This window comes from Podarcis filfolensis, assembly GCF_964270895.1.
Source record: "Podarcis filfolensis genome assembly, chromosome: 13".
NCBI lineage: Eukaryota > Metazoa > Chordata > Lepidosauria > Squamata > Lacertidae > Podarcis > Podarcis filfolensis.
Window position 1 is genome coordinate 30228469 of NC_139615.1, and position 23190 is coordinate 30251658.

Genomic DNA, 23190 nt, shown 5'->3' on the forward strand with positions numbered 1-23190 from the left:
GGAGGACGGGGTATAAATAATAATAATAATAATAATAATAATAATTATTATTATTATTATTATTATTATTATTATTATAACGGGACATACTGTGGAATCTGCAGGCTGCACTAGAAACCCTCGCCCTAGCGATATTCCCATCCCATTGGCTTCCGATTTCACAGATAGTTACTTGAAAGTCAAATGGGACGCCCACACTCAGAGGCAGTATACCTCTGAATACCAGATGTTGAGAAGGTTATCAGCTTCAGGTTCAAGCATGCCAGCTCCAAGAGGCATCTGGAAAGAATGCTGGGCTAATGGTCTTTCTGGTCCTATGTCCTTCAACCCGCCTTTGTAGCCTTGAGGGTTAAAACCATTTCCCACATGAAAGCAAGAAATTCTGAAGTTACCAGACTTTTCATGAGCAGCAAATTCCATGTTCTCGCAGCAAGACTGTAGAACACACAACTTTTTTTGCCGGGTTAACTGCTAAATACCACACCCCAATTTCACAGCACTAATCACGTGCTTTGTTCCAAAAACCTGGCATGCCATTCAGCTGACTGCAGAAGACTTTCTGGAGTGCAACAGCATACCGAAATGCAAACAGCTGTTTTGCTCTCCAGCAATCATCGGTAGGTAGGCTACAACTGTCACAACGGCACAGAGAGTTGTGGGCGCAATTAAGAACAGCACTGAAGTGGGCAGCCGGCAACTCAGTGCACTGCCACAAGGATTCCCAAAGCGACCATTAGCTAGCAGGCAGCAAGAAACTGGTGAAAGCCAGAGACGTGAACTCAGAAGGGATGGCATTGCTGAGAGACACCACCAATTATGGCACTCTGAAAACATGGGATGCAAATTAAAAACGTACTCGAGAGACAAAAATCCTGGGGAGGACTGTGAAGAAAGGGAGGGGAGGAAAGCCACAGAAGTGGCAGCTATGCAAAAGCCAAGGGCCTTGGCATCTGGAAAGAGGGGGCTTCCCCCCACATACACACACTAGGGCGAAGAATCTCTTTATGCTGCAACCGTGGTTTTCAAACTGTGTGCCTCAGGAACTCTGAGGTTCCTTAGACACTTAGTAGGAGTTCCACAATTAACATTTATAATGACAAGGAAGCTGCCCATAAGGCAGCGTTGTCCATCCTTGCCAATTTCCCCTGCAGTGTGCATCCACAGAGGAGAGTTGGGCACATCCCAAGACATGCGCACATACAACTCAGTTTGTGAAGAAAGGCGGCTGGCCCCAACAAACCCGGACAGCACTCCAAGGAAATGAGGGCAGCACACCCTTGAGCACTGCCTAGAGTCCTCTGCCAAGCACAACTGCAGGAGACCCTTGGCATACACACCAAAGTTTGAAATCCAACCACATTATACGGTTGCGTTGTGTCCCCTGAGCACGTGAGTGTAGGGTTTGGAAAGAATGAGATTTCTTGGAACGTATCTTTCCGAGGAAAGGGCCGCTGTGCCGTTCCTCCTCCTCGGGGCAGATACTTTCCAAGGCCCCTGGGCACCTCCCGTTCTCGCCATGTGCATCCTTTTGGCATCTTTTAATCCACTCACTGTTGCAGCCGCCGCTGCCTCTACTGCCTGCGGACTCTGGGCTGGGCTGACAGGGGGTTCCACGGGCTGCCCTTCCTGATAGCGAATGGAAGGAAAGAAAAGGGGAAAAGGAGGAGAAAAACAAAGAGAAAAGAAGGGAGACGAATGGAGGGGTCATGGGGAGATGAGATGGTCAGAGAAGGAAGAGGGAGCGTCTTTAACCGAGCTGCAATGTGAAGGGCTGTTGCATCTTTAACAGCTTGCCACAAGAACACCACAGCCGCCATGTCTCTGGAGAATCACAGCAGCAGGTTGGTGTCCTTAAAAGTTTAACGTCACCAGCTGCACGACGGGTTTTAGGACTAAACCATTCTGAATGTCTCTGCTGATGGAAGGCTATTTTCCTCCAGCAGAACCACACCAGTTCCGCACTCCCAAGTGGCTGCTTGAGCTCATGCTCCCTTGAGCAGCAACGTCTCACTCTACATGGGCAAATCTCTTCTGAAACCAAATGGGAGATTCAAAAGCCTCTTTTGTGAAATAGGGGCCGGATGGTCAAAAGAAAGGGTTTTTTAAAAAATCCCAGTGGGTTGGGGCACACTTAAAGCAACTCTGTGGATCCCGGCCATGGGTGGCAAATGCATGCATATGAACCAGGATTTCGGATGGATCCAGAAAGCGACCAGTGGTCATGAGAGATGCTGCCTGTTTGCTAAATTACAGCTGTGCCTCTGCCTGCAAGCAGGATTTAAACTGCAATCCTAAACCTGAAAGTAAGTCGCAATGATTCCAGTACATTTTCATTCTAAGAAAGTATGCTTAGGACTGAAGTGCTAACAGAGCTCCATCTGGATGCAGATCTCCGTCGCAGAAATCCAGACTAAGCCTCTAGTATCTGAACAAATAAGACCTACAAAGGAAAGAGGGAAAAACAGATTCACCCACCAAGTGCTTTCTTCGCAAGTACTGCTGGCGAAGGACCAGAGGTTTGGCAACCAGCATCCACGGCACACACAGCAATGCTACCACAACCAGGAAGCACTGGAGCCCTTTCTGTGGGGAACAGAGATGAGCGAGTGAGATTATCACCAACAGGCAAGCACATCCAGTTCCCTAAGCCCTCCTGCCTGTGTTTAAGTGAAGAACCCTTTCAGATTCTTTCAGGAGAACTTGCCCACACTTCCCTGTTGCCACAGGGTCTAGAAACTTGCTCTTAAATCAAAACTCATATTCTAAATAATTGCATGAATGCTAGCAGGTACAGATGTGTGTGCTCCTGCACAAACCTCACAACAAATGGGAGCTTCTGCATGTTTTCATGTGGTTTGCAAAGGAGTAGTTCTTGCTGAAATGCCAAGGTTGCAGGTTCGATCCCCATATGGGACAGCTGCATATTTCTGCACTGAAGGGGGTTGAACTAGATGATCCTCAGGATCCTTTCCAATTCTAGGATTCTTGCCCCTCCCAGCTCAGCAGTAGATTCCCCCCCCCACACACACACTTAAAGCCAGAACAAGGAAGGTGCTGCTTTCTGCAAAACAGCTCTTGCCCTCACCAAACCACCTACCTGTCCCCTATAAAGCATCTTTTCTTTGGGATCATAGGAGAAGAGAAACATGTTGATGAAGTGGATGAGAAGACTTGGTGCATCCATGGAGTTCTTAGCATCGTAGGCTGTCCACTTATAGAAAATGAGGATGACCAGATAGCCAAACAGCGATGTCATGAAGACTATTTCAGGGATAAACCCGAGGTAGATGTTCAGAGGTTTCTTAAAGTAGCTAGAAGATATGCAAAGAAGGAATATAAGACCCTGCCTTCAATCAACGGATACAAGAGATATGTCTCCAACCCTGGAGAGCTGCTGCCAGTCAGTGCAGACCGTACTGTGCTAGGCACACCAAAGGTCTGGGCTCAGTATAAGGCAGCTTTCTATGGTCCTGCATCTTCTCAGCCTGTCTCCTGACTGCTAAACTAAAATGAGCACACTCACATGTGATTGAGCAGACTGAGAGAGACGCCAAAGAGCATGTGGATGATGCCCAGAATGACAGACATCTTCATTTTGAAGGAGTTGAGGAAGGTCAGCTTGTTGGTGGCGATATTCCAGATCTAGTGCAAAGTGCAAAGACCCAAGGGTGTTTAGAACCAAGGAAGAGGACAAACAGTGAAACAGCTAACTAAGTACACCCAGACCCATAATATCCTCAGTAACACCCAAAATAATCTGCTCTCCTTAGGAACATTCCTTTTACTTTATAAAGCATCCTTGAGACCAAGCATGACGTGGTGTGTCTTTTATTTTTTTAAATGTTAAGCATGTGTTCATGGCTACAGGAACAACTTTAAGACAGTTTCTGTGAAAGGCTTTGAGTGTAAAGGATACTCCAAGGGTCTGGGTAGATCTCCCTCCCCTGTGTTCTCCACATAATTGAAGGCCTGTCCCCACTGTGAACTTTGGTCTCAACCTTAATGCCCACTAATGTTCCCTGATGTCAGACTACACAATTTGCACTTTAGGAATGAGTAACTTCAAGGGCATTTCCGTTCCACAGCAGTAGCATGCCACATTTGACTCTAGTGAATCTGCCTTTCATGCAGAAGGTCCCAGGTTCTTAACCCGCAGCTTCTCTAGGTAGGGCTAGGAGAAATTCCTGCCGGAAACCCTGGAGAGCTGCTGCCAGTCAGTGTAGGCAGTACTAAGATAGACCGACCAATGGTCTGACTCTGCATGAGGCAGGTTCCTACGTACTTAATTTGTGAGACAGAGCTGTTCTATAGAAAGAGGTACTAGAGTAATTCAGGACTGTAGTGCTCCAGTCTTTTTAAAAAATACTCTCCTACGTAAAAAGCTCCCTTCATAAAGCAACAGCAGAAGGGGAACAGTTCAGCACAGCCTCCTCCCTGGTTTACTAAGCTTACTGTATGCAGGGAGTTCTTTACACGGTGGCTTCCCAAAAAGTGACTTAAGAGGAAGTGGCACAGTTCAGAACTCTACCACCCTGATCTACACTTGCTGTTCAAGAAACAAACAGCTCTACTCGTGAACAGTAGCTGCAAGCAGGTGCTCTTACCGGATCTATGCCAAAGGGGTATGCCCCGCCGAAGACACCCTCAATGGCAGGATTTAGCTGAAGGCTAGGATATTCCTTGAGAAGATCTTCTCTGTGGGCAAGAGAGCAGAAAGCTATAAACAAAGAATGACTGGAGGAGTACAACACAGGCACAATAGTGGAGTGCATCTTCGGTACAGCTGGGGGGCAGGGGGGGGAAACAGCTCTGGTTCTTTAGTTCCACACAGAGAATGTGCTAGTCACACAGGGGGTGCCGCTGCATCCCTGCCATGTCCCCCTCTTCCCACCCACCCCTCCCACATTAGCACACTGCTCAGAGTGAGCATTTCACAGGCCTTCCTTGTGCCTTTGTGAGCATCTCATCAACTTACGTCCAGTTGGATTTCAGAAACATTGGCCGGACGCTCCAGGATGAGCCAAACATATTGAGAGACTTTGAGAAGCAGTCGTTATAGATCAGGCCGGTATAAATGGAGAAAGAACCCATCAGGAGAATGATGTAGCGGCCGCAGAAAATGGTGCTGAACATCTGGCCAGTAAACAAGTTAAGAGAAGGAGAATTTGGGGGAGGAGGCGGGGGGGGGAGGGAGAGAGAGAGATAAAAAATATGAGTTGCATAATCAAGACATTGTTGTCTCCCCACCGCTGTCAGCCCTCGGAGAAGGACACTGTAACCAAAGACAAGGGAAATCTCTGTCCACCTTATTCCAGGGCTTGAGAGGCCACAGGCCTGATCCAGAAGGACAGAGAAAGTACTGAAAATGCCTGCCTGCTCTGCCCAGGGAAAGGAGGCAGAAAAACACCAGAAAGTGCAAAGCTTCCTTCAAATTTGAATGCCAAACAAGTTCCCAGTAGATGTGACTAAATTAAGTGAAGCTTATTTGCACCCATGCCATTTTCCAGACCAAATTCTAGTACCTCTCAGAGCTTACTAGCCTTATGGCAGCATGCGAAGCTTTTCTCTGGACGCTTATTAAAGGCTGCAAAAGTCGCAACTCTGCCAGGAAAGGACCTCGCTAATTCTTGCTATTCTCTAGATTACAATGAATTCTTCATATTGAAGATGGAATCAAATACTTCACAAGGAGCTGGAGACTGATCTTCCCCTTTTGCTTTCATTCCCAACCCCACACCCTGCCCAAATTGGGGTGCGTGTGTGTTTTTGCTGTCAATACCTCGTTGTCGCTCTTCTGTGACAGGATACGGCTCTCCCGGATCACCATCCACACACCAAACAGCGTCATGAGAATTCCGTGGCCGACATCCCCAAACATCACAGCAAACAGGAACGGGAAGGTGATGATAGTATATGGAGCTGGGGGGGGGATGCAAGTGAAGGTAAGTGCATGATGGACAACGCAGCCCATCTCTTGGGAGAGGCAGCCATCCCAGGACCAGTTCTGGACCGCTAGCCCTATGGACTCCTTATATGAGCTGGCTTAGCGCATTCTGAAAATCCACTGTCTCACTGGCAATTTGTTTAGGCGGTAAATGCAATGAATACTTGAAATCTGGGCAAATATCAGCCATATCTTTAGATATATCAAAGTGGATAATATTATACTGTGTAGTAGACTGCTAAATGCACCTAACTAAATAGCCTTAATAAAGTTGTTCTGCTCAGGCTACTACTACGTCTTCTTTTCATACCACTCAGGGCTGTAGGATGCTACTTGGCCGTTCTGCTGAACTGTGCGCAACTGACTCGGAAGACTAGACGTTCTCTCTTTCACAAGCCTATGCTGCCCTGAAGAAAAAAGCCACCACTCATCCAGCTTTACAATATTTCACAGAAGTCCTTGTGTAAGGAAATGAGCTTCACACTCATTTAAATTGGATTAAAAAGTAAGCTGACATATCAGCTCACTCATTTCCCCTTCTTGGTGCTCAGATCCCTCTCTGACAGAGCCTTCTTTCTCTCTGACCAACCCCCCCCCCCAACCCTTGTCCTTCTGCTCTACAGAAGTTGCTTAGTTTTCATGAAGGAGATGCTGCGTTAAGCTAGCAAAGGAGCAATTCTGCTTCTGAGGTAAGGGAAATTAACTAGCTTGGGATAAGACAATGTATTTCAAACCTAATTATTTTTCAAATGCTAATATATCCTGTATGAACTAGCACAACTGCCTATTTCCCCAAGAAAGGATTTACTAAATTCATGGAGATGTCATTTAACAATGAATGTTAGACATGGCAAGTGAGAGCTACAACAAAATACTGCAGTATGGAGTGTTCCTATTCAGGGTTCCAGCCATCCACATCCTTTTCCAATTCTCAGTTCTACCCTGCCAGCCAGCATTATGTACCTATTGTGCAGGCTCAGCCCTTAATTAACTGTGGGATGTTTTTTGTGGGGTAGGGGGATCCCCTAAGTATTTTTCCTACTTTTACAAATCTCGACTTTCCCGTGAGTCTGCTGATACCTCCCTTTCTATTTTATTAATTAATTAATCACCTTCTACACGTGCCTCAAGAAGATTGACGAGCATATCTTAAAAGTCAAAGTTTTGTGTCTTTTTTATTATTCATTATACTTTCCATTCTCCCTCTGAAGGAAGCTGAGAAGCAGTTGACATGGGGTTCGAGGCGGCCTCCCACCCAGACGCATGCCTCCTTGGCTTCCTTAGTTCTATATGGACTTGGTTCACTATGTTCATAAATCTGTTTAGTTTCTGAGGGTGGTGGTGGTGGTGGTGGTGAAGAGATCTATGCTGCAGTCGTATTTGCTAAGAGTCAACCCTCCCCCACCCCAAGCAACATCAGTTCCTCTCCACATAGGGCTATGCAGATGCACAAGCCAGAGAGAACAAACAGATCAAGCTTCTTCAACAATTTATCAGGTGCTAGAAGGAAAGGCTGCTTTTAGTAGGCCAGACGCCATTACCTGGATTGATCTCACGATAGGTTCCAATGCCATAGGCATCTACGATGTTCTGAAACCCAGCGGTGAACTTGTTTGTCTTGTTGTATGTGGGTGGCGTCTGGTTAGTCTGCATCCTATTCAGGATGGAGGGGACAGTGGATCCGCTGTGCTCCTGTTACACACAAACACACTGGAGGTTAGAGAGATTGGCTTGTTGTGGAGCAGAAACCAAGATCAACTTATCACCACACACTTTTCCTAATCGTTTAGAAAGCTCTTGTAGGTTGCCACTCTGCAGGCTCCCTGCACAGCTGCGTTTTGTTTCCGACGGATGCAAATTACATGATCAGGCATGTTTCCGAAGGTAAGAGAGATCGCACTGGATTAGCTCCTGAGCCTCTAACAGCAAATCAATTAATGTATTCCAGTCCCTCTCCCAGTCAAGTGCCTTAAGGCAGGAAGGTGTGCATGTATTAAAATGTCCTGTGCATTATGTGAAAACGAACAGCGTGTCAGACGAGCTTTTAAAACCCAGTGGAAAAGATCTACTCGTCACCATCCAAACGAGTCCAGAACTAGAAGAATTCAGTTGTCCTAACGCTACGGAGTCAGAAAGGGGATCCAAGCTGTGGGTGTATCTTTGTTATAGGCTAAAAATTCTAGGCGAGTCTCTTCCCTTCAGAAAGAAGTGAGGAATCTGGGCCAAAGGCCGTGTTTGTTTTCAAAGTCAGACAGATTTCAAATGAGTGCACTGTGCTCTTCTCCCGTTTAGAGGGTGGAGACAAAAAGGGGAAGAGATAGATTGCCACTGAAATATCCACACAAATATCAGGGTTGGAGAAGAAGCACGTTTGTCAAGGCCAGAGCAGTACTTTGTGTCCACACATGAAACTAGTCACGGCTATTCTGCAGTCCTGTTTAGACTCAGGACAACTGTATCCAAAAACCAAGAGTCTTTTGGGAAAAGCAGCAGATTTTGCTTCCAAGATCAATGGGATTCCCCCCATGTTTTGCCTATAAAAATGCTTTCACTGGAAGTGTGCACAAGCAGTGTTTTCAGGGCATAGCAGTAGAGCCAGAGTGGTATGAATTGTACTTACTGTGCCCCGCCTGAGGGCGAACTGGATGGAGTCAAGGTCAGCAACGGGACACCAGACTTCGGCAATGAGACATTTCTGGGTCACATCAATGTTGCAGAGGTTCAGGGTGTGGTAGATGGCCTTCATCTTGCGCACCTTTATGAACCAGACACGGACGTTCTTGGCAGCAGCCTGCAGGACCCTCTGTCGGTGATCCTCGGTTTGGTTCAGCACCTGAAGGGAAAGAGGGACCGTGTCACATAAGGCCAGGCTCAAGAGATGCTGAACTGCATTCCAACACAGTCTAATTCTGAGAGTTCTGCTGTAACAGAAGATACAGGAAGCCTGGAACAAAGACTGTGGTTGTGGATAGTACAGATTTTGCATCCAGAAAACAGGGAATTACGTGCTCCAATTAAAATAAATGCAATTACCCATAGTCTTAACGTGCAATGCTTATTCTGCTTTGCATTAACCAAGGAAAGATGAGACTCAAATGGGGCGTTTATCATTATCTACCCTATCATTTATGGAAATTTTACTTAGCCCACTCTAGCTTGAGACTTCACATATTTTCAGATCCTATTTTTGCAGCCATACAGGCTACAAACTTTATATCTTCCCTCCCCCCACCTCCCCCAGATGTTTTTTGTTGTGCAGCAGACAACCATGTCCATGCCTCCATGGTACAATCCCACAAATCCCTTCCAGCCCAAGAACAACAAGATGTTTAGCTGAAGGCAGAGGGAGGGAATGATAACTACGCAGTGGTGAGGAAGACTGAAAAACGGGGGTGAACAGGACCACCCCTGCTCACGAGCTCTGCAGTTCCAACCGTGTTGTTGCAGTTACATATGCTACATATTCCACAGCATCCCTGCCGAGTACGCCAAAAGAATAAATTGCTTGCATTCCCAGTAAGAGAATGTTCACCCCTGCCCCACCTCTGCTGGCATTTGGTAGGAAAAATGCAGCATGGGGGGGTGGGGAGAGACTGCGTGGGGAGTTTCTCAACTTCTTGTGAAAAAGACCAGATTGCTTCAAAACTTTACATGTGAAAAATGACCATATGCACAGAATAAGTCTATTAAAAAGACTAAAACAATATAACCACTCTGGAAGCTATAGCAAGGCCAGCTTCTGACAGTACCCAAAAACCAACAAATAACCACAAATAGCGCTTTACAGGGGGCTAAACAGAGCTGCATTTGTTACCTCCACAAGAAATGCAGCCCATTGCCTCAGGGCAATGGCTGAGCCCAATGTACTGTGACAAATTCTACCTTTTTTTTTCTTTCACGGAAAGGATCTTCAGTAGGGCCTTTGCTAAAGAAAAATATGTTGAGGCAGAAGAGGGGCTCTGCAAGACTAGGGTATCTCAGGTTAAGTTAGCTCCCTGAATTGGGCCAAGAAGCTAGCCAGTAGAGTTAATGGCTAGAGACAAATGCAACCCCTGAATGCAAAATAGCCAGTAAGCAGATGGCTTGGCATTCTTCGAAGGTTACTTTCTGAAATCATCCAGAGAAACCAAAAGCAACTCAAGGCTGGCATTGAACGCCCGCTAGAAGCTCCAAATCAAGTAACGAGATGTGGTGCCTTACAGTGCCAAAAACCTCCAAGGTCTAAGAGAATCAGCAAGGAGAAATTCGCCCTGCCAATTCCCAGGAGGAGATAGTCTACAAAGGCTACCAAAGTTGCATACCCAGCCAGGGAAGCAGATTGAAACGACTTAGTAAAGGATGTCTCATTCAGGGAAGCTTCGTCAGGTGTCACAAGGAACACTGGAAAAGTATTGGGACCAGGTTACCTAGAGGACCTTCTTCATCCATATGATCTTGCCTGTGTATTGAGATCAAGTAGGTTGGGCAGGCACACAATAGCATTTTCAGTGACCCCACCTTTATGCATTCTTTACTCACTAAGATCGGTATTAACGTTTTTATGCAGGATTTTTAAAAACCATCTATATCACCTTGCTTTTTTCCTGTTGGTGGTATTACAGTGCTGAAATTGAAATTATTTTGAATCATGTATACCTGGAGCTCCTTAAATAGATGTTTTTATTTTACCTATTTTTATTATTGTTTACCACTGTAAGCAGCCTTGTGAGGGTATCTACCCTGAGATATGGCCTAAAAAACACTTCATTAAGGAAAGAGTTATAGCCTTAGGGGGTTTTTTTGGACCAGAGCCAACATGTCAAAAGTAGGGAATGGTGGCTTAACTGGACCATTACTGGGAAGAAGGAATGGTGTGTGTTCTTTGTTTTGCTTGATGCCCAACGCTCACATATAATTCCTGCGATGCTACTTGAGAATGTGAACTTCACAAGTGCAGCACAGAAGCTTGCCGACAGAAGGAGGGACAGTTTACCCCTCTTGTCCAGTAAAGAAATGTGCATTGACAGCAGCTGCAGCCTAAAAAGACACTGGAAAACAGGCGCAACAGGAGGGTGCTTAAAGCCACACCTGATTCTAGGGACACCTGGCAGTTAGCTTTCACAGCCAAATTATCTGTCCGCTTAGATCAATGAACACCACACCCCCCTACTAGAGTATACAATTGAAGATAAACTTCCCTGAGGATAGCAAACCACAAAAGAGAACAATTCAGAGCTCAGGAGGAGCACCAAGGGGAAAAACCTGATCGTTCCCCACCCCCGCATCATTCATACCATCTGAAGGTCATCGATCCTGGTGTTGACTCCAGCAGCCATTTCCTTCCTTTCCTGTGGTGTTTCTGGACAGGGGTAGAGAGACGCCCGGAATCTGAAAGGCACACAGTCTGCTCAGTGACAAAGTGACAACACAGCTAATATGATGGAGTGCTCACCACTTGAAAGCCAGCTCTACATGAATTTGGAATGAGCTGCTTGAACTCCAAGACCCTCCCGTATTTCCAACTTGCTTACCCTTCACAAATCTTCTTGACTCGGTTTTTCAGCTGGTCACCTTGGAAGAAAATAATGAACACCGACTTGTGCACATAGTCCCCCTAGAAGAGAGGGGGGAAACCAATGCAGAGAGAAACCTTCAAAAAACAGCGAAATAAGCTTCTGGGGTTAGGCCTTCAAAACCTTTAACACTAATATGGAGCCATTTCCTGGGTCTCAACTACACACGCACACACCCAGAGGCCTGCCAACATCTGTAGCATTAGGGTGCCTTTCAAAATGTATCCAGTTCCACCTCAGACCCTGCAAGGCTCTCATACGTGTTCCAGGGAGAGGCTACTGAAACTAAACTCATTGTGCTTTTGCAGAATAATTGAGGGGGGCAGGGGAGGAGAAGCAGAGATTAATAACCCTATCTAATTAAGTCTGGCTGGTATAAAGAGGAATTGCAATGTAACCAGAGAACCCAGGCAGATAAGCCTAGCAGCTGAACAAGGACGTGATCTGCAGTAAACAAGCAGAAGGAAAAGGAGTGAATGGAAAGGAACTGATGTATGCGGTGGACTTTAGAGTCCAAACTCTTGAACTCTCCGGGGAGGCCAGAAGTGCATTCTTCAGGCAGCTGGCTGGGCTCAGATAGCGACTTCCCCCCCTTCCTGCATTTGTCCAAGAACAAGACACCGGGCTACCTCCATTAGGAAACTTTTGTGCAGCCTTGATGAGAATAGGGACATTGGGTGGGTGCAACCTTGTTGTCCGTTACACTTTCCTCTGCTAAGGATGAAGGCAGCTGATTGCTGTGATTCCGACTGCCTTCTCTAAGACAAAGACATTCTGAATCCTAAACTGGGACTGTGCTTTAAAAATATATATCCCACCCCACAAACAGCTGGTTTCTGCAGCATATACAGACATGCAAATGAAGGAAAAATGAAAAGATCTGCTTATCTTGGACATTAGTAGACAGGTGGTAGGAACAAAATAAACCTTGACCAGGGGCTTCAAACTGTGTTGTGGGAGGAAGAGAGAGACCTCTTTTCTGCCTCTCACACACCCATCTGAACTTTTCACAAATCCTAATTTCACCTTCATTTTAACTGGTGTTTGGTTTCTCAAACAAGACACCCAAGAGTCAAGCCTGCCTGGAAGCATTTCCCAAGACTTAGGGTAACCCCTGAGCCCAAATTCTAGAGTAGCTGGCATTATTCAAGCTCCATACTACTTACTATCTAATAAATAATAATAATAATAATAATAATAATAATAATAATAATAATAATAATAATTTATTTCTACCCCGCCCATCTGGCTGGGTACCATTATTTGTCCTCACTACTAACTCTGTTGATACCGTTAGTTGTTTAAGTTAACAAAAACAGGTCTATGTGTGTCATAGTGACCTAGCCACTGTGATCCACGCGACGGTCACCTCCAGACTGGATTATTGTAACTCGCTCTACGTGGGGCTGCCCTTGAGACTGACCCAGAAACTCCAGCGGGTGCAAAATGCTGCAGCGAGACTCCTTACGGGGTCTTCGCTGCGAGATCACATTCACCCGGTGCTATACCAGCTGCACTGGCTCCCGGTGGAGTACAGGATCAGGTTTAAGGTGCTGGTTTTAACCTTTAAAGCCCTATACGGCCTAGGACCCTCGTACCTACGGGACCGCCTCTCCTGGTATGCCCCACAGAGAAACTTACGGTCTTCAAATAAAAACATCTTGAAGGTCCCAGGCCACAGAGAAGTTAGGCTGGCCTCAACTAGAGCCAGGGCTTTTTCGGCTGTGGCTCCGATCTGGTGGAACACTCTGTCACAAGAGACTAGGGCCCTGCGGGACTTGACATCTTTCCGCAGGGCCTGCAAGACAGAGCTGTTCCACCAGGCCTTTGGCCAGGGCACAGCCTGACTCCCTCCCTCGGCAATCTTCGCGGAGCTCTGGCTCAATGGTTGCCAGTGCCTTGAATTAATTAATTTTATAATGAATGATTTTAGAGTGTTGTTTGTGCTGTACTTTTGTACTGTTTTATTGTTGTTAGCCACCCTGAGCCCGGCTTCAGCTGGGGAGGGCGGGATATAAATAAAATTTATTTTTATTATTATTATTATTATTATTATTATTATTATTTAACGGTGCGTTTCAGGATCCGTTTTGATTACATTTTAAAACATGTGACAAATTTAATTATTACCGCACACCTACATTAGAATATGCAAACATGTACTTAAATCAAGTCTATCCAATATTTAGAGAGCATTTGGTTTTTGAGCTCATTCATCTAGGTTAATGTTCTTCTTTAGTAGACTAAAACCATACATAGCCAAAACTTCAACTGAGAATATCTTTTTAAGGATATTGACATAAAACTCTTTTGAGGATGTATTTGAAGGTACTGAGATAAAAGGTAACTTCTATAAGTGAATTGTTAAGCTGTCAAAAGAAAAGACCACTTTTAAAATTTCACGATCCTACACCTCCACATAATGAGGGCATTATCAAATGGCTTCAAAGCAAGCAGGAAGCTGTATTTCAGATCCAATTAAAACATGATTTCCCCCTGATCCACAACAGAAGTCAAGCTTTTGTTAAGAAGAACACACTGTAAGAAGTTAGGCTGCAAGCTTTCATCTCGACAGCCCACAGCTGCAAAAGCAGTCCTTATACCGTCACAGGGTCCTCCAGCGGATTTTCAATTTCAGCCTGACGCAAGAAGACATTTCCACGACACACCCTCCACAGCATCCGCTCAAAGGTAGGGATCCGCTCACGATTGATCACACCAGCCACAAATCTGAAGACAGTGGAAGTCACACAAAAATAAAAGAATTTAGTACGCATTCAGCAACGTTCTGTTCAGCGCAGGGCCTGGAAGACATACAGACAGATACTGTAAAGGCAACAGAAAGCAAGAGAGGGACCCAACATGAACGGTTTGGTGAATGTGAAAGGGAAACAAGCCACTGTCTATGCAATTTTAGTAAAAAAAAGAAGGAGGTAGGATTCAAACTCTGTTTCTTCCAGCATTAAGAACTACCTGACTTTTAGAAAACATCTGAAGGCAGCCCTGTTTAGGAAAGTTTTTAATGTTTGATTCTATTTTTAATATTCTGTTGGGAGCATTATTATTATTAGGATTATGAAGCCACTTTTGCTCTTTTGTGCTGTGCCTATAGAAAGGCTTGACACACTGTGGCTAAGGAAGCAGAACTATGGTTTGGCATGACATATAAACTGGCAACCCTTGTTTCATAATTGACCAGCAAAACAGGATGGGGAACCGTGCTTTGAGGTGGATTTGTGAATCATGATATGCGATGTGGTGTCTGAATTGACCAGCTATAGGTTACAGTCTACTCCCAAAGACTGCTACACCAAGGAGAGAGGCATAATCTTATGGCACTGAGTGTTGAGACAAAGGAAAAACAAAAGCAGCCAAGCACTCTACACACTACATAGTATACCTGCTGTATGTTCGGAACCTCAAACCATTATGGGTTCTAGATAGTTAGTTCAAAGCGTGATGGGCATTAAAATCTGAGATGAGGCAAAAATTAGCAAATGTTATAGAAATAAGACCTAAAGAAGTTACATTCTCAAAGAGGTGGAAATTTGCTGCAGGACATTATTTGTTAAAATGGTCCATTTAACAATGATTAAGCAATTATATAAAAAAACTAAGATGCACCACAGAAAATAAAACAAGTGAGTATCAAGTACAATACTACATGAAATCAAACATGAGAATGGAAGCTGAACAAAATTCATGCAGACAGAAAAACACATAGGATTGTCATTTTGCCTGAATTTTGCATGCTAAGAGAAGGACAAATTTAGTAGATCTTTAACTGAAAATCATTATTTCCATGTCAGCCTTTCAGAATCTGAACAAAATCCACTATTGTGTAAATCTAGAACTCTGTTTATCAATTGTTGGTGCACATAAAAGGCATCCATAGCAGCTGTCAAGGCTATCCAAATATCAAAGTAGCACTACAAGGAGATAGAGTGAAGAGTGAAAACTGATAAGCTACAGAAATTCTATATTATCTGCACAGCCTGGGGCCAATATTTATTCGGTTCTTTACATTTCCAAAAACACAAAAGTGGAACTGCTGTCAGTTAACTGCTTTTCTGTCAACAATCTGGCACGAGATGCATCCTGTTCAATCAGATCTAATACTGAGCAACTTAATTCAGATTCAGCTAAATAATATGAACACCAAGAAATAGCTTGCTCGCCTCCAAGGAATCAAGAATAGTATGGAAGAATGCAAACCCAAGTCCTACGGCCTTAACCAATCATGACTGACGCGCAGAAGAGATCCTACAGAACACAACCGACGCTGCTGAAAAGTGAAAGTTGCACGTACCCTAACCGTAGCGGGGTTCCTCTTCCCAGTTCACTCGGCTCCAGCAGAGACGAAGACTCCTCCAACAGGTCGGGATCCGCCATCTGCTGATGATGCAATTCAGCCTGAATTCACAAATCAATTAACATCTAATGAAACTAGTTAGTGGCATGCAGGGGGATGAGGAACCAGGAGATGGATGGAGAGAAGCAAAGAAATACCAAAGGAGGAAAAAATGAAAGAAGAGAAGGCTCTAGGAGGATGTGAAGAAAAGGTGAGCAAGGCATCTCCAGAAAGCCAACAGAGGGAGAGTGACATGATGCTTGCGAAACACAGACCTTCCAAGCTGGGCATAAAAACTGCAAGTTAAGCTCCAAAGAAATATGGTGGGAAACAGGCAATCCCTCATTCAAGCTGCTGCAGACTTTTGAAAAAGGAGTCGTCCCCCCCCCTTTAAATGCCACCATGCAGCTGCTCTGTACTCTAGTGCAAGCTATCAGCCTCAGCAAAGATGCTCCAGGCTCAATAGAGAGAAGCAAACATGTACACAGAAGTTGGAAGAAAGGCAAGAGGTTGTCTGGCCAAGAACTGGATGATATATACCAGCTTCCTCAAACCTGGGTCTCCAGCTCTTGTTGGACTACAATTCCCATCATCCTACCTAGCTGGACCAGTGGTTGGGGATGATGGGAATTGTAGTCCAACTGGAGACTCAAGTTTGAGAAACACTGCTATATACACAGGGCTATGTATACTGTGAACCTTAGGGAGAAGATAACAAAATATCAAAATTCTGCCATAAAATAAACCATATTCTACACTAAACAAAGTTAGGTGTCACTGGTTATGATTAAGCAAACTAAAGTGCCTACCTACTTGTAATTTATTCTGCTTCTGTTACTAACAGGGAATTGCAAGAGTTATGTAGGGCACTGAATCTCAGTCCTGGGAAGCCTCCCAGCCTCTATTCCATTTTCTGTGATTTCAGCAGGTATTTCCTATGTATTTTTCCTGCCTAGTTTCACGACCAGAGGGGTCTAAACCTTTGCTTGACTTACTTACTTACTAAAATGTATACACTGCTTGATTGGAAAAAGAAACCTCAAAGTGGTTTGCGAAAGATGAAACAGTAAAGTCAAGAAAAATTTAAACCCTACTTTAAAACATACAAAAGTTTAAAGTAATAAAAAAGATTTAAGATTGCTTTAAGAAATATGTGGATTTTAGGGTGCTTATACCCAACACCAGGGCCTAAAAAATTGAACCAGAATTCTGCAAGCTGAATCAGAACTTAGGCAAATCATCATAATATTCTATTATGAATGATTTATTATGAAATGTGATTGCTCTGTCCAATTTATTCTGCTTTTGCTAGCTGTACGTGGTGAAGAACATGGAGGACCCAGCTACAAATAATAGAAATCTCATTAGCAATCCTCACTGGCTTCCGAGATTTCAGCAGGGTTCGCCCACTCACTTCCAAGAATACTCTGCCATAATGGCTAGAAAAGGGCTTTTATTATTTCTTTTTATTTCAATATGATCAAGAAGCCAGGTTCTAAAGTTACAGCACAATCTTGTCTTATACCAAGTTCTGTGCTTGTACAGAACATACACAGCCCCGATTTATTTGACCAGATTGACCTTGCAGAAAGATCTGAAGAGGAACAAGATAATTTTATATCCTCCAAATGCAAATAACCTGCTACTTCTGCACCTTGGGTGAACCCCACAAAAGGGACTTTTGACACCCTTTTCCCCCAGCATGCTTTATTTCAAACAAAGCATGCATGACTTAGAACATTTGTACACATTTGTTTATTATTTAATTTCTTTTATGAATTGTTTCCTCTAAAACATCTTTTTAGCTCTTCATCTTTTTAGCCGGAATTCACGACTTAATCATTTCCCCCTGTAACTTGCTGGCTAAGACTTAATGGAAACTTAACTTGCGCAAGCGCTCATGATATAGCTCAGGAAGGATGTTGATGCTACACCCTCAGAGGCAGCATTAACATGACAAAACAGTCAAAATCATTTCCACCTTGACACAGCCCATACAGTAAAGAAAACACTTGGAGAAAAGAAGCAGATGTAGCTTTAAAATAAGACATCACCTTTCAACATGCATACAAGGGGCTCCTGCAAATGAGGGGCATGAGAATCCGAAGACACACAAATCAGACCAAGCAACTGGCCATGAGTACAGACCACAGTCCAGCAGCACAGGCAGACTGATTTGCTATTCAGAACACAAAGGGGCTCCCAAAATATCCCTGAAATTGTAAAAAGCACACGCTTTCGGCAACAGGGTAATCAGGTGGGAGCATGCTGAAATATGCTCCCCTGGTCTTCCAATTCATTCTCCGATCTATAGCAGGGATGTTGAACTTGTGACCACTCCCGATGATATTGGATGACAACTTTCATCATCCATGCCCACTGACCATGCTGACTTGGGCTGATGAGAGTCCAACAGCATCTGAAGGGCCACAGGTTCCCCATCCAATCCAGTTACAATACTTTAAGGAGGAGAGGACAGAGAGTGAAGAAAGAGCAGTGAGTGGAGGGACCCCCTGTTCCCCATCCTTTGGACCTCCTGGGAAACTCAACAAACTTGCTGCACCTGGAACTGGGTGTGCAGAGGACAGCTGAATGGGTCACAGCTGTGGGCAGCCTGAGGAAGTACTAGCTACCTTGGATCTGCCCATTAAGAGTCTAGAGTGAGAGACTAGGGTGATATCTTCCCCTATCTATTTCATTCTACACGTAGCAAAACAGATGTGTAGGTAAGTCCCATGTAAGAAATTCATAGGCAGGATTCACATGATATCCTGGCAGAAAGCAGTATAATGCGAACTAGCCTTAATTCTTCCATTTTCAACTCTCCTATTCATGATACCGTTTCACAAAAGATAATTTGCTTTCAATGCCTCTTTGCTCCCTCCTAAATCTCCCCTTGTTGTGCCTACCACCAAGCTGAAGTCCCCTGCCTGACTGTTCAAGGAATGCAACAAAGAAAGCAGGAAATAAAATGCCAGCATACTCTATAAAACACAGCTCCTCCAACATACGTACATGGAGAACACAAATGGCTGGGGGTTTTTTAAAGTGAAAGATCTTGAACTGCATTTGCAAGAACAAAAATGTTTATTTCTATTGTACAAGTCCTCAAATTATGTTATAAGGAGCCTCCCCGTGCGAAGGAGGGAAAATGGAAGTCAGCAAGGGGCAGGGAGGTAGAGACTTGCTTCAAACCTTGTGCCACTTCTGCCATCAACTTGATGACAATGTCTTAGCTTTCGTTTGTTGTTTGGGAGGGCCAAGCTCAGACCCAGTGATCTTGCTAAAGAGGATTGAATTATATCAGCATCTCGTATACCAACAAGCAGCAACCATCCCACAACTTGAAGAAGAAATGCACAATCAGGAAGCTTTCCTACAAGAGCATCCTTTTTATGGCATTTTATGTTTTATTGTACTTGCATATTACTTTTACACCACCTTAGTATTTTTTTTTTTAATATGAGAGGCACTCTATAAATACTTTAGCTGTTGTCCAGGGTGTGCAGCTCAAGGTCTTTCTGCAATGGATATACAAAACATCACACACACACACACACACACAAGCCCTTGAGCAAATGACAAGAGTAAACACAGATACAGTTTTCACAGTCCGCAACAACTGCAGCAGGGACCACCAAAAGGAGGAACAGATGACAGATGGAGAATGAGAACTAAGGACTGAAGATGATGACAGAAAAGAAAGAAACCAGAGGAAAGAGATGGAAACTGCATGCCATTAACCATTACTTTTCCAGTCTTCTTCCAGTCTACTCTGGGGCACTTATGGTTAATAGATCCAGAGATATTTCTCCAGCTCTTACTGTTCTTCACAAAGCAAAAATATGAAGACCGAGAAAAGAATCACCATTTTAGCAGAATCAAAACCATTGCGTCCTTTTACATTGGCAAGAAATGGCTACGCTGGCATTGTGGTCCCATTCGTTAATTGTCGGGCCCAATCTTCCCTCCTGCAGCTCCCACAACTGAATTCAGGGTCCACAGATCAAAGACTTGCCTTGCAAACCATTTCTTGCTGTCAAGTTATGAACATTTCACAAACTCCCCCAAAGTTTTACAAAGTCTTCAAATGTTGAACTGCAGCAGCAAGTTTCTCAGTGGTTTAGAAAAAAAAAGATGATTGAGCAACAGCTCTGTTGTGCCACCTTAAAAACCGCTCCCTAAATTTGAATCACTGACAGGATCATCATCTATTTATGTGAAGCTCTTTCAAAGAACAAACATGAAGCAACTCATGACTCTGAGGAAACTACATTTCAGTGGAAATTTACACAGTACATACTATTCACCAGGGCCTGCTTAGTCTAAACAGTTGCTCAGATGGGTCCCCAATCCTAAAAACATTAAAAAGAGACTTTGTAGAGGCAACTGCACCATTCAGCAAGCACTACCATTCATTATACCCTGTTTAGATTTTGAAGCTGAAAAGCTGTGAAGGCCTAGCTCTCTTAAGCAGCAGAAGACGTGGCCAAACCTGTGTCTGGAATGTACCACTTCAGACCACAGATGGAGTTTCAGTGATGGGATGTTCCACCACACAAAATATCCTGTATGCAGAAAACAGGCATGCTGCTTAGAAGGGATTGTTCTTTTATATGAAGAAGCACACCATCATGTGAACCTGCTGTAAATGTTCACATTTACGCTATGTATTTAGTACAAGTAAGCACTTGGAAGAACTGCAACTCCAGAATGCCCAAGTGGGAAAACTTGGAAAAAACATTTGCTGGACAATGCACTGCAAAAGAAGCTCAGCTGTGGTAAAGGGCAAAAATCAAAATCATCACATAACTTACCTAAACTCAATGTCAGGTAGCTGGTGTTGTGCAGTCCAATATAAGGTTGCTCTTCAGCAGGTATGATACTTAAGTTGGCCATCAAACAACACACAAAGCTCAACATTTACACACATAGATGCAGGTTGCCGAGCCAAAGTAAAATTAACCAGCACTTGTTGCACCAAGATTGGATGCTTCCCCAAACACTACATGTTCAAGTGTTTTTCCACAACTGTGAAGGGTCAGGAACTTCATTTTTATTTCAAAGGCGGAAGTTGAGCATATATCCACTTAATCCTAGCTGTCACATTTCTAAGTGCTCCAGCTGCTTCAAGTATTTCTTGAGAACCATTTGAGCATTGCACCTCAGACGGAACAAGCTGTCCATGCAGCCCCCCTGCCTTAGTGCTAGGTGGATGGTTAACAGCAAAGGATCATATCAGAAACATTAGAAAGGCCCTATCACCGTGGTCAGCAATTAATTTTTACCAGAGGCCACATTTGTAATTAAGCTAGGTTATGGCCATCGATGCTCCTGAGAAAAAAGCAAATTTTTGCTTATATATTTGCTTATCCTGTGGAATTTACTCTCAACATTCTGAGATTTCACCAGACACTGCCTTCAATCCTACCTTGGCACCCTTAACAGGCAGACACTCAGTTTAAAATATACACGAGCCAAGATTCTCAGGATGCTGAATGTCACATTCAATACCAAATTCCACACTTAGATGGCAGCTGCAAAACCCAAAGCACAACTCGTGTGTGTGTGTGTGTGTGTGTGTGTGTGTGTGTGTCCAGGAGGCACCACCCCAACCAACCACAGCTTACAAACTGTTATTCAACATTTGAAGACAAGCTTAGACCCATTATTGATCATATTCCCCAAGCACCCACATTATCATCCACAAAGCAAGAGCAGAGGCAGCAAAAAACTTGTCGTTTTTCAAAGAAGGAAAGCAAGATCCCATTTTGTTTACCTAACAAATCCATTTTTCTCTGAGTGTTGAATTAGAGGGAGGGTAGCACTACTGGACCACAGGTTTCAGGCCTTTACCAGGGCTCCAACTATCCAAGTTGAACATGACATATCATGGTTGCAAAAAGCCTCTTAACTGAGTCAATAACTCTACAGTCTTGGGAACATAAATCTAAACGTGTTCAGTGCCATCATATCACCACCTGGAAGAACAGACTTTTCTAAAGCATTTGTTTGGATTTGCTAGTGACATTCATTTAATGATGTGTCAAAAATAGTTGCTGATCCAGATTTTTTAACTTCTGCCACTTTCTCTACTACCCTTCCTAAATGACTAACAGGACTAGAAAAATCCTAGCCAACTGGCTGTCCAGATGCCTAGAAATCTGAAGGGCATGAGCAGCAAGTCTGAAACACATCAGGGACTCCCAGCCTGACACCTAGGTAAGGCTCAGATTGTGCAAAGCTCTTGTTGACCTGTTCTAACATTGTGCTATTCAAAAGAGGGAGACAGATCACTGTGCATCCATACTTTTCTTTCTTGTCTAGCTAGCAGAAATGAGGCTGGAAATATCCTAGCATTCAGTTTTCCTTCTTACTGAAACATTGATCCTAGCAACTGGAAATCTGGATAGGTGCTCTGCTTTCCAAGCCCTTTTCCATCATGCCCCCAGGAATCTTTCGGGGGCTCTACATGATCAAAGGTTTATACACCCTTCTGACAAGTGTCAGAGGAATATTTTACCTAGACATGAACACTTAGCAATTGCACATAATGTAAGCCATGGGGTGGCTAGCTCGTATGTTTGCATGAATGATGGAAAACAACTTTTGCTGCCCAAAACTGCAACTTAAACAAGCGTTCTCAAGAACAAAAGTGGAAGGTTGTGATGAGCTGGCCCAGCTGCATAAGAAGCAAAAACATCCGATATTCTGACCTCATCAAAAAACTGCTGAGTTTTGCGCAGTATAAATTTTAATTCCGTCAGCTCCAGGAAGTTCCTTTTCAGGGCTTCCTGGTTGGTATTAATCTCTTTGAGCTCATTTTCAATCTTCTCAAAGTTTGCCTGCAGAAAAAAAGAGAAGTAAGGAGAAAGTGAGTTGATTATTAGCTGTCAACATGCTGTAGTAGACGCATCTTTTCCTCGATGTATGAACTGTCAGTTCCTTTAATCTCTCTATAGCCAAATTCAAATCCTATGCTAGAATAGAGATAATCTTCTACATTAAAGAACTATTATTTTTACCTTTTACAGCCAGAGATGCCCTTGAACAAATTATATAAATCAGTAACTAAACTGTCATTTATGATTCCCTTTATTGGAAAACTAGAGACCTATAAAAGCTGGACTCCCATCAAGGCTGTTTGGATGATTGCTTATGAAGTCATGAACAAGTGCTGGAGCAAAACACTTTATTCCCTCATCCCCTATTGTGCACCACCTTCAGAACAAAGACCGTGGCTAGTATTAAACCAGTGTTCTTTGTTAATGTCTGGACTAAGGAACTCTGGCTGAACCATGGTTAACAAACCAGGAAAATATGTCAGGGTATTCCCCCAGACT

General features: G+C 43.9%; 1 protein-coding gene across 18 annotated transcripts in view; it reads right to left on the minus strand.

Annotated features, from left to right (window-relative positions):
- The window catches only part of ATP6V0A1 (ATPase H+ transporting V0 subunit a1), a 43988-nt gene that overhangs the window by 15513 nt on the left and 5285 nt on the right, over window positions 1-23190 (minus strand). For 6 of the 18 annotated variants that reach the window (XM_083582699.1, XM_083582701.1, XM_083582702.1 and 3 more), the window contains exons 5-17: window positions 22564-22692; window positions 15806-15888; window positions 14100-14226; window positions 11455-11537; window positions 11218-11311; window positions 8565-8777; window positions 7486-7636; window positions 5780-5919; window positions 4976-5133; window positions 4605-4695; window positions 3524-3642; window positions 3098-3311; window positions 2476-2583 (exon numbers count right to left, since the gene is read on the minus strand). In XM_083582699.1, the coding sequence (XP_083438825.1) occupies window positions 2476-2583; window positions 3098-3311; window positions 3524-3642; window positions 4605-4695; window positions 4976-5133; window positions 5780-5919; window positions 7486-7636; window positions 8565-8777; window positions 11218-11311; window positions 11455-11537; window positions 14100-14226; window positions 15806-15888; window positions 22564-22692 (1710 nt within the window). Of the gene's footprint in view, window positions 1-1551; window positions 1627-2475; window positions 2584-3097; window positions 3312-3523; window positions 3643-4604; window positions 4696-4975; window positions 5134-5779; window positions 5920-7485; window positions 7637-8564; window positions 8778-11217; window positions 11312-11454; window positions 11538-14099; window positions 14227-15805; window positions 15910-22563; window positions 22693-23190 lie in introns of all 18 variants that reach the window. The other 12 variants (XM_083582695.1, XM_083582708.1, XM_083582705.1 and 9 more) reach the window with 3 other exon arrangements.